The 15799-nt window shown below is 41.5% G+C and overlaps 2 protein-coding genes across 2 annotated transcripts in view; both read right to left on the bottom strand.

The window, feature by feature from the left end:
- Positions 1-6612: 6612 nt before the first annotated feature.
- Positions 6613-13222, bottom strand: LOC136874138 (ejaculatory bulb-specific protein 3). The gene is made up of 2 exons (XM_067147696.2): positions 13003-13222; positions 6613-6912 (listed from the first exon to the last, which is right to left on the bottom strand). Exons 1-2 carry the CDS (start codon positions 13196-13198, stop codon positions 6716-6718), a joined length of 393 nt encoding a protein of 130 aa, XP_067003797.1. The 5' UTR covers positions 13199-13222; the 3' UTR covers positions 6613-6715.
- LOC136874134 (ejaculatory bulb-specific protein 3) overlaps positions 6613-15799 on the bottom strand; it is a 50107-nt gene continuing 40920 nt past the window's right edge. The window contains exon 3 of the mRNA XM_068227666.1: positions 6613-6686. The gene's annotated coding sequence lies outside the window, so the exon portion shown is untranslated. The remainder of the gene's footprint in view (positions 6687-15799) is intronic.

Raw genomic sequence — 15799 nt, 5'->3', positions numbered from 1 at the left:
TATATAGAAAGCCAGTACTGATTAGTAATATTATTATTATTATTAATATTATTATTAGTTCTTATTTTCCTTTCTTAATCCATTTACCGTTCAAAATTGGTTTTTTTCCTCAGACTCACAAGGGGTCGCACCTCTACCGCCTCAAGAGCAGTGTCCTGGAGCCTGAGACTTTCAGTCTGGGGGATAAAGCTAGGGAGGAGGACCAGTACCTCACCAAGACTGCTTCACATTCTATGCTGAACAGAGGCCTCGTGGGGGCATGGGAAGATCGGAAAGGAAAGGTACATGGAGGAGGAGTAGGAAACCACGAAAAACCACTTCGAGAATGGCTCACGTGAACCGTACTCCTCTCTACTCAGTTGACCTCCCGAGTCTGGGTGGACCCCGTTCCAGCCCTCGCAACACTTTTCAAAGTTCGTAGCAGAGCCGGGAACCGAACGCGGGAATCCGTTGGTGGCAGCTAATCACACGAACCACTACACCATAAATACGTACCTGATTATTATTATTATTATTATTATTATTATTATTATTATTATTATTATTATTATTATTATTATTATTATCATTAAAAATGGAAGTGGCTCGATTGCAATAGGCTACATAAAAAAATTTGAAGGCCATTGGATAGGTGGAATGAAAAGTCTTGCACTTTCCGCAGCTTCGGCACTTAGTGAGGTAGAGTGATCAGCTCTGAGCCCGGCCGTCTTTGCCCCCAGGAATTAACCTGGTGCTAATTTTTGGTGTAGACTGAGTAAACCTCAGTCAACCTCCGGTAATGGAAATCTCGTTTCTTAAAATTTTCGAATTCCTGACGAGGAATCGAACCGACGTCATTCTGGATGAACAGAGCACGCCTTTACGCCTCAGCCGGGCGAGTTTGCCGTGCAATTAGGGGCGCGCGGCTGTGAGCTTGCATCCGGAAGATAGTGGTTCGAATCCCACTGTTGGCAGCCCTGAACATAGTTTTCCGTGGTTTTCCATTTTCACACCAGGCAAATGCTGGGGCTGTACCTTAATTAAGGCCACGGCTGCTTCTTTCCAACTCCTAGGGCTTTCCTCTCCCATCGTCGCCATAAGACCTATCTGTGTCGGTGCGACGTGAAACAACTAACCAAAAAAAATGCTTTAATGTTTATTCTTCTTCTTCCTCTTCTTCTTCAGTCTTGAACCCGTGGGTTTATTTGCAGCAGACTTCCATTTTTCAGGGTCTGCCTGGCCGAGGCGGTAAAGGCGTGCTCGGTTCGCCCGGAAGGAAGTGGATTCGAATCCCCGTCAGGAAATCGTAAAATTTAAGAAACGAGATTTCCATTTCCGGAGGTGCATATGGTCCTGAGGTTCACTCAGCCTACACCAAAAATGAGTGCCGGCAAAGGCTACCGGGCGTAAAGCTAACCACTCTACCCCATCACGTGCCTTTAACTTCCACTCCTCCAAGGGCCTTCATGGCCTGTACGGAGGTGACTTTGCTTTGCTTTTGCTTCCATTCTTCTCTTCCGTGCAGTTCGCACATTTCATATGTGACATGATTTGGCTCATGTACCTTCTCGCCGATTTCACTCTTCTATACGGCCCTATGTTATTGTTGTTTTCATTGTGTTATGGCATAGCAGATGGCCTGCCAGTCGTTTCGTCTAATCTGCATCTGCCGCCAAGGACATCTCGATTCTCTTGCTCTATCAAACACCACACCAATCGTTACTCTGTCCATCCAGCTGATTTTGAGGAATCTCCGGTAGCACCTGGTTTCCAAAGCTTCATGTCTCCTCTTGTCCACTGCCTCCGCTCCCCATGTCTCAAAGCCACACAAGGTAACACTTCAAACACATGCCTTCATCAGTTTGGATTATGCAGCTAATTATCTCCTGTCTACTTCGACCATCTGTAGTTATACTCCACAGTAAGAACATTTTGTCCAAAGTATGATTACCCACATTGACTCTCAAGGGGCATTTGTGTCGTCTTGCAAACACAGACCATCAACTATTTTCTTCATTCTATTGATGTTCATACGGCACTTGACGCTGAGGTGTGTTTCCATCTCAGTCAGGTTTTTGTTGTTGTTTTCTTGGCTTTACGTCTCACCGACACAAATAGGTCTTACGGCGACGACGGGTTAGGAAAGGGGTAGGAGTGCAAAAGGAAGCAGCCGTGGCCGTAATGAAGGTAGAGCCCCATCATTTGCCAGGTGTGAAAATGGGAAAGCACAGATATCCACTTTCAGGGTTGCCGAAAGTGGGATTTGAGCCCACTATTTCCCGAATACGCCAATTGGCTTGGTAGTGTTTTTCTCTAAATCATCCCTGTTATCTGCGATTATGGAAATAACATCTGCAAACCCTAACATGCCATTCCTCCTACCGTTCACCTTTAGACCAACTTGTACTCTGTCCGTTACAATATCTAAAGTTTGTTGAATATATGAACTGAAAAAGATTTAAAAGACAGGAACCAGCCTTGTCACACGCCCTTCTTTAATATTATGTGAAATGAATTGTGGACTAGAACAATCTTGATTTCGAAAATGTCATTCAAAAGTCTGATGCCACAATAAATCATGTCTATTACTAGCAACGAAGGGCCTTAGGCTGCCCGTTTATATGTCCTGGAGATTCTGCAAACTCGTGGATAGCGTGACGAGTTGTTCATTCGTATTGCATGACATTATTCGCCTTCATCGGCCATCTCTCCACTTAACCAGCTCCCTAGTTGACTTCAAGAGGGTGAGTGGAACCATTTCCTAACCGATTGACGAGTCAGGATTGGAACCCAGTGTCTCCGTATAAGGAGGGGAGATGCAACTCGTACATCATGGGGCAGACGGATAATGTAATACTGTATAGAGTAATAAATAAGTTACAGGATTGCGAGTGACTGCAAAAAATACCGACAAAACTGTCAGATGAACAGCAGAAAATGGCATTGATAATAATAATAATAATAATAATAATAATAATAATAATAATAATAATAATAATAATAATAATGTTTTTGCTTTACGTCCCTCTAACTAATTTTACGATTTGGAGAGACGCCGTTGTGTCAGTGTTTAGTCCCTCGGGAGTTTCTTTACGTGCTAGTAAACCTACCGACACGAGGCTAAAGTATTTGAGCACCTTCAAATGCCACCGGACTGAGCCAGAACCGAACCTGCCAAGCTGGTGTCAGAAGGCGAACCGTATAGATGTGAATGGGGAGGAAAGCGAGGCTAAATGTTTTTACCAAAAGGAAATGTCCTATCAGTTATAGTTGTTATGCTGATGGAGTATAATAATAAAAATAAGAAGAAGAAGAAGGATCTATATAATTAAAGTTGTAGGGGGTCCACTGTCTGTAATTTCGTTTGTTTTGCCAATTTTTCAAATATGTATCGGTTTTAGGTCAACTGAAGGCCGTATCGTTGATTTTAATTTTTCGTGTCTGTCTCTTTGTTCCACCATCACGGCGAAATGGCTGGATAGATCTCAACCAAACGTCATATTTAGCGTATACTCATCCTGGGAAAGGTTTTGTTATGCATATCATTTAAAAATCTTTGAATAGATGGAGCTTCTATAGGATAAAAAGAACAGTTTTCCACAATTTTCTCTTATACTATTGATTTTCTGTACAATCCGTGGGCTATATGTGAAATGTCTCTTCATTATAAACAATTCTTCTATGTTCATAATTTAGATTACTCTTCAAATGACGGAGAAAATTACTATTTTGCGCGGGTATCATGTTCTGCATTGAGTGACCGACAGACGGACAACGAACCTTCAGGATACCATGGCAATATCTCCGACTGCTTTCCAGCAGAGAAGTAACGTATTGCCATTTTCGTCATCATTCCTTTAAACTCGTGGCTGTTCCTTGGGTAGTGATAAAAGTGATAGTGATAGTTGTTCCTTGAGTAGAAAGCAAGGGAGACGTCAATCGACCATTCTGTGGGATATTGGTGGAATATCGTTGTATATCCACTCGGTATTTACATATTTGTCTTATCCGGCTGTCCTCAGTTATAATCCTACTTCCTATTAATTTCAACTTTTTAAACTGTATTTCTTTCTTGCTTAATTACTCCGTATGCATGCGAGTGCTAATTCAGAAACCTGGGACACCTTGTTTCTTTTAGGAAAAATTCGAAGCTATTCAAATGTGTAACTTTTGGTCCCGGAAAATATCGAAATATGGATGCAGTTTAATGACGGTGCAGACCTTCGTTTCCAGATAATTGGTGGCTAAACGGTAAGTCGTATTACAAAACAGACAGCACAATCGCCGTTCAATTTGTAGAGATCATTAACTTCGGTCCTATGACTTATTGTCGTGTCTCGATTGCTGATACGTTAGATAGCGCTGCAATTCTTGATTATAATCAAATCTTTCGAACTCGATTGTGACTTTCATTAGAAATAAAGGGCCTGTCTTTATAATGAAAACTCTCCATCTCCTTATGATAATTATTTTGGGATATTTGGTCGTGTAATATTAATTATCAGCTGACGCATTTCGCGTCTTCAGAGCAGTAACAAAGCATAATGGTAGCCATTGCTCAGAAATGTTCTGGTTAGGAACTTAAGTTCACCGTTTACTTTATCCTCCTAAATTAAAAGGTGAACTTGAGTTCCTAACCAGAACATTTCTGAGCAATGGTTACTCAAGGAAACAGATTGACAAAGTGCTACATTCTAAGCCAAAATACAGATTGTCACATGATTCTCATCCTTTGAGTCTGTCCTTCTTGACATACGTACAATCTGTCACGGATAGGATTGGCAATATTCTCAGAAAGCACAATATCAAGACCATTTTAAGCCTAATATCGTCTTAGGCAATTGTTTGCGTTCTGTCAAAGATCCTATTGGTTTAAACTGCGCTGGAATATATATGATTCGTTGCTCCTGTGGATCGGTTTATGTTGGCCAAACATGTAGGAAGGTAACAACAAGGGTTAAAGAACATCGCAGGCAATTTCGTCATTGCCAGCCAGAGAAGTCTGCTGTGGCAGAATATGCCATACATAATGACCATCAAATAATGTTTGATGAAACTTCTGTCATTTATAAAAAGAAATATTTTATTCCTAGAATCATTTATGAAGCGGTACAAATTGCTAAACGACCGAATAATTTTAACAAAGGTAACGGCTATATACTGAGTAGATCATGGCTACCCTCCATAATTAACTCGTCAACATCTTTCTCCGTGACTCTGGAGACCCTGGAATAAACTATATTTCTAAGAGGGTCTCTCTACCTTGAGTCTGGTTACTATGGAGTGACAGTTACCATTATGGTTTGTTACTGCTCTGAAGACGATCCTGGTCGCAGGTTCGAAACGAGTCAGCTGATAATTAATATTACACGACCTAATATCCCCAAATAATTATCATAATGTTATTTAGTGGTCGTGAACGTCTACGTATTAATACTCTCCATCTCTATTATAAATGACGGTTGCCAAGTGAGTCTGTCGTTATAGTAGAAACTCCCGAACTCGATGTGATTGGCGGTAGGAAATGTGACCCGCCATTATCTTCAATACTTCCCTAGTGTCTATCTTATATCGGAAACAATGCATGGCGTCCTTCCTGGTTTGTTTCTAGGATAACGCTAAGAGGCATGCGATTGAATATAATCTTACTCACTGCCTTTACAGTAATTTACGGAGAAATCCGTATACAATGTGGAATACCGTAGCGAAGCGGGGTACATTTGATAATAATAATAATAATAATAATAATAATAATAATAATAATAATAATAATAATAATAATAATAATGATAAGCGACCTGCGCGACTATGAAAATGCGACCCTACATGTTATGAATTCTAATGCGGAGTACGGTAAGTACACCCAGCCCCCGGGCCATCGGATTTAACCAATGAACGTTGAAATCCCCGACTCGGGCGGGAATTGAACCCTGGACCCCATGGACTAAAGGAAGTAGGCACTTACTGGGAACCACTGTTAGTACCTAGGAGTTAATACTGTATGCCGAAAGATAATAAAATTAACAAGGTTGTCAAATGAGGTTACACATCTCGTTTATACGACTGTGAGAGATTTCATGGCTTTGTAGTAAGGATGCAAAGGAGATGGCGTATCTCATAAGTCACAGAGACTCAAATTTGAATGTGTTCAAATATATGTTTGAGAGCTGGAAAAGGTGCAAAGGATATCAGCACGATTTGTTCTGAGTGAATGGAGTAGTGTTACCGAAATGTTGCAAACTTGGGACTGGTAAGACTTGGTAGTAAGGAGACGAGCAGCTCGACCAAGCGGTATCTTCCGAGCTGCCAGTGGAAGGATGGAGTAGAATGTCGTCAGTAGAAGAATAGGGTTAAATCGAGTTTTTAAGAGTGAGAATGAGCATAAACTCTACATTTAAGAGCGAAAGCCATGGCTTGCTGATTCACTCATCACTAATTTGTTTTAGGTACCCTAAACTCAGTATCATTATATCACATAATGGTGGATATAAATTTTGCTAACAATTGAACGGTTCTTAAACAAATAACAAGATTAATAGGACACAAGTCGAGCTGTGTAGATTAACACCCGTGCAGCACTTGGCTGGCCGTATTAAACTAAATAAGGACTTTACATTCAAAGATAGATTGGTATTAAGGTGAAGAGGGTTTTATTTTCAAATTATCTACAGAATTACAAGTATTTTGAAAGAATTTCCAAGTTTTGCCTCCACACTATATCAGTGTCTCCACTGTTTTAGACATTAATGCCGCGCTTCCTGGCTTCCTCCTCGTACTTCTTGGTGTACGCTCCAGTGGGGTCCCACTTGGCCTTCAGCTTCTTCCAGGCGTCAGCGTTGTTCTCGATGATCCATTTGATGACCTTCTCTGCCTTCTCCTTCTGCTTGTCGGTACATTTCTTACATTCAGTAGCCAGAGCATCAGGAAGGGCACCTGGAACAGGACATTAAGAGAATTAATACAATGTCCGCATAAACACAAATAGTTGGCAATTTATATTATTAATTTTAATAAACAATTGTATCTCATGTTGAATTTTAATTTCAAAAATTCTACGTTTGTGGCACTGCAGAAGTGTAATGTTCCGAAAACCCTAGGAGAGACATACATGCGGCTCTAACATTAACTTACTCGCGCAGAGCCCTTCACCTTATCTAGAGTATGTCTGAATTGACTTGTCTAATTATAGTTCTTTTCACATTACTTTTTCTTTTCTATCCCAGATTAGTGGTCAATTGCAACAAAAGTGTCTCCTATATTTTTGTCTTTCTCTCAAATGCTCGTCCCAAAATCCTTTCTCCATTACGTAATCCTCAATCCTGTTCCTCATCTTATGTCTTCCTCTTGGTCTGTTTCCAGTCACCAGATTATCCAAAGATTTCTTCGCTGTCTTTATTTCCTCCTGCCTTACAATATGCCCATAGCAGCTCAATCGGCTTTCCTCATCTCCTCCGTGATGAAAATAACTTGAGCTTTTTGCCTGCCTCTTACTCGGAGGCACCGGGTTCTATTCCCGGGTAGGACAGGGATTTTTACCTGGATCTGAGGGCAAGCAATCTACATGACTGCAACTGAGGAGCTATCTGACGGTGAGATGGCAGCTCCGGTCTAGAAAGCCAAGAATAACGGCCGAGAGGATTCGTCGTGCTGACCACATGCACCTCATAATCTGCAGGCCTCCAGACTGAACAGTGGATCATTGTTAGGCCATGAATCTTCGGGGCCGTTGTGACATGGGGGTTCCATGCTTTAGTATTTTCCTCAGTGACACGCTCATCATCCATCTCAATCTCTCGTAAATATTTTCTAATATATCCTGTCCTTTTTTTTCTTCATATTGTCCTTATTTTTCGCCACGAATCAATTCTCTCCGAACTACATGCTAATGTATCCACTTTTCTTTCCTATTGCCCATGTATTTTTTCATGAAACAGTCCTCTCATAAGTATTTTTCTGTTATATCCGGTCCTTTCTTCATTGCGCACCTTTTTTTTTTTCTCCATGAATCAGTTTTCTCGTAACTATTTTCGAACATGTCAGGCCTTTACTCGTATTACCCATGTTTTTCTCCATGAATCATTTCTATAGTTGTCCTTGTTTTCCACTTTCAACTCCGAACCCTTTCACAGTCCTTTCATCAATGGTCCCTCTCTTGCTATATCCATTCACTCATGTTTTGAAAGGTTAGAAAGTCTTCTTCCTCTTCATTCCTGAGTAGTAGGGTTGATCGTCTTAATTTCCCTTCATCCTGATGTGCCGGCCCCGCGGTGTAGGGGTAGCGTGCCTGCCTCTCAACCGGAGGCCCGGGTTCGATTCCCGGCCAGGTGAGGGATTTTTACCTGGACCTGAGGGCTGGTTCGAGGTCCACTCAGCCTACGTGATTAGAATTGAGGAGCTATCTGACGGTGAGATAGCGGCCCCGGTCTAGAAAGCCAAGAATAACGGCCGAGAGGATTCGTCGTGCTGACCACACGACACCTCGTAATCTGCAGGCCTTCGGGCTGAGCAGCGGTCACTTGGTAGGCCAGGCCCTTCAAGGGCTGTAGTGCCATGGGGTTTGGTTTGGTTCATCCTGATGTTCCTAGAGGCTAAACAGAAAAGGCACTCGACAACTTACCTAGCAATTTTAGGAAGGGAAAGGGGATATTTGTCGCCAGGAACTACGAAGGCGCCATGTAAACTAAAGAGATGTCTGTTGAGAGACTTCCTGGCTTTGTAACTCCAGGCTCGGCCAGACACTACTCTGGTTGTATCCCCATCATCCGGTCCAGGTAAAACGGAAATCCGAATCATTGGCTGAATGGTCGGCGTTGAAAATTCGTTTCAGATGGTCCTGGGTTCGATTATCGGACATGTCATTGATTTTTTCGACGTCTGGTTAATTCTTCTGTTTCGGCGGCTGGGTTTTCATGTTTAATTCAATACACACCTCGTCATATTAAAAAATACAGCACACTGCCTACTATATCAGGAATACAGGAGAGTGAATTTTAACTCCACATAGGGAAGGGCATCCGGTTTAAAAGCACAGCCAAGTCGACAGTTCGCACCTGGGATTTTTTTTATCAAAATGTGGAGACAATGACACAACAACAAGACTAAAATATTTATGTGTTAGAGTCAGAATAGCTATAGATAACGTAATGATTTAATGCTGTACACTACTCACTCCAGTTTATATTAATAACATCATGAGGGGGCGGTAGGGGGGGGGGCAGTAATTGATTCTGACATGGAATAATCCAGTGATCAAATGTTGTGCTTCGTTAACAAATTTGTGCAACGGGAATCGTAACTAAGTTCATAATTATGTATTATCTGTAATGACTTTCTTACCTTTACTTTACTAATTAACACCCGTTAAACGAAGTATCACCGAGCTCAATAGCTGCAGTCGCTTAAGTGCGGCCAGTATCCAGTATTCGGGAGATAGTAGGTTCGAACCCCACTGTCGGCAGCCCTGAAAATGGTTTTCCGTGGTTTCCCATTTTCACACCAGGCAAATGCTGGGGCTGTACCTTAATTAAGGCCACGGCCGCTTCCTTCCCACTCCTAGCCCTTTCCTGTCCCATCGTCGCCGTAAGACCTATCTGTGTCGGTGTGACGTAAAACAACTAGCAAAAAAAAAAAAAAAAAAAAAAAAAAACGAAGTATCTCATAAAATGTACGTACACTTCCACACAACAAACATAATGAACTGTAGTTATGAGTAATAATCGGAATATAGCAAATTAAATCCATTAAATCATGCCCATTAACAGTCGCTTACCAATGTCAGGTGTTGCACCGATAAACACCGAAAGGGGGGGGGGGTGAGGGTGTTAGCAACCTACTACAATATTTTCATGTATATTTCGTTTGCTAAGACATACAAATTATACACTGCTTTAATATTCGTGATCTGAAAATCCACCACATTTCTTTATTAGTTAGAAGATATGGTTGTAACAAGTTCCTGAATTCCCGGCTAAGTTATTCGAATTTGAAAGGACGTTAAAAAATTTTGGCACTCCATGACATTGTTGCTAGTGTGTTAAACGTATCCTGTGGGCACTCGGTATCAAGTGACAAAATTAATTTAACAAAGGCATAATAATTATCTGGTTCAGCACAATCGGAATATAGAAATAGGTAGACACTCCGCCTAGATGGCACCACTTCATAAAGTCTGTACAATGGTAGCTCATGTCATACTATTATTATTAGCAGTAGTATAAAAAGAAGCAATACGATGTTAAATATCTAGCGAAATAAAAATAAAGTACATATTAAGTTACGAATCAATTAATTTCGTAGAAGGCGATGTGTGTGCGACATATATTGACCTACATGTTCCCAGTAAACCTGCTCCCGCACAATAATTTAATTTGCCTCATACTTTCTTTTTTAAGTCCCCATTGGTATACATCAGGAGTCATCGTTAATTTAAAAATCGATTATGTAATAGGTAACCTCAGTTAAAAATTTACGTCATCAATATAAATAAAATAAATTTCAAGGCAACATAGACAGGTTATTCGATATAGCATTGATACATACGACCGCGTTTGTTGTGTATTGGTTAGTGTGAATAGCTGCCACCCCCCGGAGGCCTGGGTTCGATTCCCGGCTCTGTCACGAAATTTTTAAAGTGCTACGAGGACTGGAACCGGTTCACTCAGCCTTGGGAGGTCAACTGAGTAGAGGGGATTCGATTCCCACCTCAGCCAAACTGGAAGTGGTTTTCCGCGGTTCCCCATTTCTCCAGGCAAATGCCGGAATGGTACTTCACTTCAGGCCACGGCCTTGTCTATCCCTCCCAATCTTCCCACAAAGCATAGCAGGCGAGGCCGCCTGGGGAGGTACAGGTCCTTCTCCCCTGTTGTATCCCCGACCCAAAGTCTCACGTTTGAGGCGGTGGAGGTGGGATCCCTCTCTAAGTCCGAAGGAAGAACCAACCCCGGAGGGTTAACGGATAAAGAAAGATATTTACTTATAGTTTAAAGTTAATCTCCTACTGATAGTCGCTTGATTGTGTTTAGAATTTCGTATGTCTACTTATCCCACGTATCATGTATTTTATCACACGTATCTAAGAATAAGCAAGTGAGAGAGTTGTAATCGAATGTAAACCTATGGTGTTCAGGAGTATTATAAATGTTGAACTTCTTTTATTTTGTGTCCATAAGGTATTTTCCATACTTGCTCGGTATTAAAATGAAACTAGCCGAAGTGGTAAAGAAACATTCAGCACGCGTGGCTTCTATACTCCGACAGAAAATGAAATACAGAAACTAGCCATCAGATTCACAGATTCACTAAGATCCTCTGAGTTTGCAATATAAATAAGTGGCTAATATTCAGCTATCACTAATAGGAGAAAACTGTGACGAAAATGTATTCAAAATTTGTACTAAAAATATTTTTTCTTGATAAAATTGTATTGAATCATAGTTACCACTGCATTCACACCATGTAATCAATTCGTGGAGTAAGAATTCAAAAAGCAAATAATTAACTGAAAGAATAATTTGAAAAACTTAACGAATAATGTTATTGACGTTATTGAAGTACTGAAAGTAAAGTGTTGAACTAGTCATGAATTGAGCGAAACATGTGCTGCTGTAGCAGATTTCGAGATTTGGTGACTCTGTGGGAAGTCAGGACCAAACGTGAAGTACTACCCTTACACCAGAGAAACATCCCTATTAACTTTGTCACTAACATCTTCCTTTTAATGCTGCTCAGGATTCACATTACTATAACATATATCTGTAAATATTAGAATTTAATGTAAGCTACATTTGTCCTTTCAGAGATTGGATACTACTACTGCTAAAATGTTTTCATTCCTCCCCTGAAGCGGGAGGCGGGCCTCTTATAAGGTGACGCCATCTCTCAGGCCAGGAGATTTGTTACGGTGAAGGAGATTTGCGGAGAGGGTGAGATGGTTAGTAGCCATTGCCTAAACTAAAAACTGTCCCGGCATTCGCCTTAGGAGTTTGTAAGAATGTAACAATCTACTGAGTACCTTCAAAGTTCCCTATGTAAAGTTCAGTTAACTTATTCGGATTTACTTCATTTATTTACCTGCTATCAGGAAGACACAGAACCACAAAGTGGCACTTTTCTCATAGACTGTAAAAAATTAACGTGTGGTTCCTCTAGCTTAGCCTATAATCACAGCTTCTTATCAGTCATTCGACCGGGTCAGGAACGAAATGAATGAAGCTTCGATATAGCGGTGAGAATACGAATTGTGCCGGCTTCCGAAGCCTGTCGCACTCCTTTGGGGCAATGATTAATGACTGACAGAGGAAATGAATTGATATTGGAGAGTGTTGCTGGAAATGAAAGATGATAGGGAAAACCGAAGTACCAGGAGAAAAATCATGTGTATACTAAGCAACAAAACCAATACATCATTGATGAGTGCTGCAATATCAGAACATAGTGATTTTTAGTGACTACCTTCCTCTTAATTTCATGATATCCTCACCAGACTTGGCAAGGCATGGAAAATTAATAATAATAATAATAATAATAATAATAATAATAATAATAATAATAATAATAATAATAATAATAATATATTTTCCTTTTCGCTAATTACTTTTGCGGTTTTCGAAGATATTGAGGTACCGGAATTTAGTCCCGCAGGCTTTCTTTTACGTGCCAGTAAATATACCGTCACGAGACTGGCGTATTTGAGTATCCTTCAAATGCCACTGGGCTGAGCTAGGATCGAACCCGCCAAGTGGACTCAGAAAGCCAGCGCTCTATCGTCTGAACTACTGAGCCCGGCAAAATGTTTAGAATCCTGCATTATTTATATCGCCATTAGATAGCTCCACCATTTTTCTTAAACCAGGCCTAAGATGCAGGCAGAAATCCCCGATCTAGCCAGCATTTGAAACTAAGACCTCAAGATCAGATGCAGGCTCGCCAGGGCCATGATTTATGTTATGAAGGTATCAAATTTTCATTACCTTTCCCTTTCAAGTGACTCTTACCGCTATTTCTCTAATTACAGGCTGTACTTACTTCTGAGCGCCTTGCCTTCCTCTGCACAGCCCTTGTCGTCGTCAGCCAGAAGACACTCCAAGTACACCTTCCTCAAGCGCTCATTGCTGAGGATCTCGTCCACGTTGATGTTGTCCCACTTGGTGGTGTAGGTGTCCTCAGCCAGGACGACAGCCACGGTGGCGAGGAGGACGCACAGTGCCAGTACTCGGTTCATGTTGGTAAGATAGTGTATGATATTGTACGACCTACACACACTTATATACCACACCTCCGTTATGCAGAGTAAAAAGAAGGGAAAAATGGCAGTCGTGTTTGCTGCTAATCAAGGTCGCAATGTATGTATGTGTTCATCGCAATCCATGTTTGTTTTGTTGTTACTTCTAGAAAAAGATTGTCTGTCATTCAAGAGAGCCAATCATTTGACCCGGAAAAAAATCAAACGTACGACTTGAATAGAATTGTTTGACGTTGAAAATCTTGCTCCTTCTGGGGATAAGACTGACGTCATTGAGGGGTTCAACAGATATATAAACTCCACGTTCAAAATACAAAGCTTAGATCATAGCTATTCTCTTACTCATGTCTAATCTCTGAGTCCTACTGAACCTAATACACCCTATTTTTGGAATCTTAAGGTGACTACTGTATTTCGCTACCCGTTGCCATAGGATTCAGTACGTGTCTAAGGATACGTGTGAACTAGAAGAACTTATTACCAGGTCATAGAGACAAATTGAAGCCGTTACCTGAGACCTTGAAAATCCCTGAAGATACTGGATGTGCCCACCTCTGTGGTGTAGTGGTTAGTGTGATTAGCTGCCACGCCTGGAGGCCCGGGTTCGCTTCCCGGCTCTGCCACGAAATTTGAAAAGTTATACGAGGGCTGGAACGGGGTCCACTCAGCCCCAGGAGGTCAACTGAGTAGAGGGGGTTCGATTCCCTCCTCAGCCATCCTCGAAGTGGTTTTCCGTGGTTTCCCGATTCTCCTCAAGGCAAATGCCGGGATGGTACCTAACTTACGGGCAAGGCCGCTTCCTTCCCTCTTCATTGTCTACCCCTTCCAATCTTCCCATCTCCCGAAAAACCCCTGTTCAGCGTAGCCACCTGGGAGAGGTACTGGTCATTCTCCCCAATTGTATCCCCCGACACAAAGTCTCATGCACCAGGACACTGCCCTTGAGGCAGTAGAGGTGGGATCCCGCGTTGAGTCCGAGGAAAAAACCAACCTTGGAGGTAAACAGATTAAGAAGAAGATACTGGATAATACTATCACTAAACGCGGTCGGGATGCACGTTACTTTACCGAGCGAGTCGGCCGAGCGGTCAGAGGCACGCTGCTGTGAGCTTGCATCCGGGAGATAGTGGGTTCGAATCCCACTGTCAGCAGCCATGAAAATGGTTTTCCGTGGTTTCCCATTTTCACACCAGGCAAATGCTGGGGCTGTACATTAATTAAGGCCACGACCGCTTCCTTCCAATTCCCAGGCTTTTCCTATCCCATCATCGCCATAAGACGTATATGTGTCGGTGCGACGTAAAGCAATTAGCAAATTAGCATATATGTTACTTTAAATGCAAAAGAATAAAATGCCGGGATGGTACCTAACCTAAGGGCAAGGCCGCTTCCTTCCCTCTTCCTTGTCTATCCCTTCCAATCTTCCCATCCCCCGAAAAGCCAATGTTCAGCATAGCTGGTGAAGCCACCTGGGCGAGGTACTGGTCATTCTTTAAGTGCTGAGCAGTCTGTCATTTTAAGGGAAAGTTCAACTGCACTATGTGACTTCTTTAACGCTGACCTTAAGAGAATGTGAAAATCTCACGTAAATTCACTTTACCTGGTTAGCAAAGAAAACTATAAAATAAAAGATTGCTCATTTTTAATACATCAGCGGCCCCTAGCAAGTTGTTTGTCTGCAAGGCAGGAGTAAATGCACTCTTATAAAATTGTAAAGCAGATATAAAAAATAACTAAATTCTTCTTTGTACACATACAATATTGTACATTTAAGGTTCAAATACATTTTCTTTTCAGAAACTTAAGTTCACATGTCTAATTATTTGAAAGATTTATAACAACTGCCTAGCTGTATAATTCAATGATAGTTTTATGTTGAATGTCTTGATCTGAAAGAAATATCTTCAGTGGGCATTGACGTAAGAAAACCGATGAAAGAGAACAGTGGAAAACCGCCGGGTTGAGTAGCTCAGGTGGAAGGACGCTGGCCTTCTGAGCCCAAATAGACAGGTTCGATCGTGGCTCAGTCCGATCACATTTGAAGGTGTTCAAATACCTCAGCCTCGTGTCGGTGGATATTTACTGGCACGTGAAATAACTCCTGTGGGTTAAAACCTCGGCTTCTCAGAAAACCATGAAAATGTAATTTGTGGAACGTGAAACCAATGACTTTTAAGAGGGAAGATCGTCATGAAGAAGAGGAACCGTAGAAATTTGATTGCGGATGAGTGATCTTGAAACTGACTTCAGCTTCAAAGTTGTATGCATACATTACAGAAGTCTGGGCTTGTTATCTGATATAAACATGTGTATCGTCTATAACCACCTTCTACTGCTACACTCACCATGTATTGAGTCGTGTTTATACAGAAGTGTGCGACTCATGATCTCAGTAATTCTTAGCACAAACTTGTGAATTCATCTACAAGAGTTTAAACGAACGTAGAGTAAACTGTTTACGAGAAATTCCATAAGATATGCGGCTGTAATATTCCTTCACGGTGTAATGTTCCTAGAAGGAACTGGTCTGATGCCTCATACCGCTAACTTGAAAACAAGATGGCGGATCATGTGATTTAA

Source organism: Anabrus simplex, chromosome 5 (assembly GCF_040414725.1).
Source record: "Anabrus simplex isolate iqAnaSimp1 chromosome 5, ASM4041472v1, whole genome shotgun sequence".
NCBI lineage: Eukaryota > Metazoa > Arthropoda > Insecta > Orthoptera > Tettigoniidae > Anabrus > Anabrus simplex.
Note: the sequence above shows the minus strand (reverse complement) of the source record. Positions and strands in the feature narration are given on the sequence as shown.

What these genes read in the sequence shown, in the direction of transcription:
- LOC136874138 (XM_067147696.2), bottom strand. Translation starts at nt 13,198, where the DNA reads ATGAACCGAGTACTGGCACTGTGCGTCCTCCTCGCCACCGTGGCTGTC. An exon ending in GGAAGGCAAGGCGCTCAGAA is followed by an intron (nt 6,913 to 13,002) that starts GTAAGTACAGCC and finishes GTCCTGTTCCAG; the next exon opens with GTGCCCTTCCTGATGCTCTG.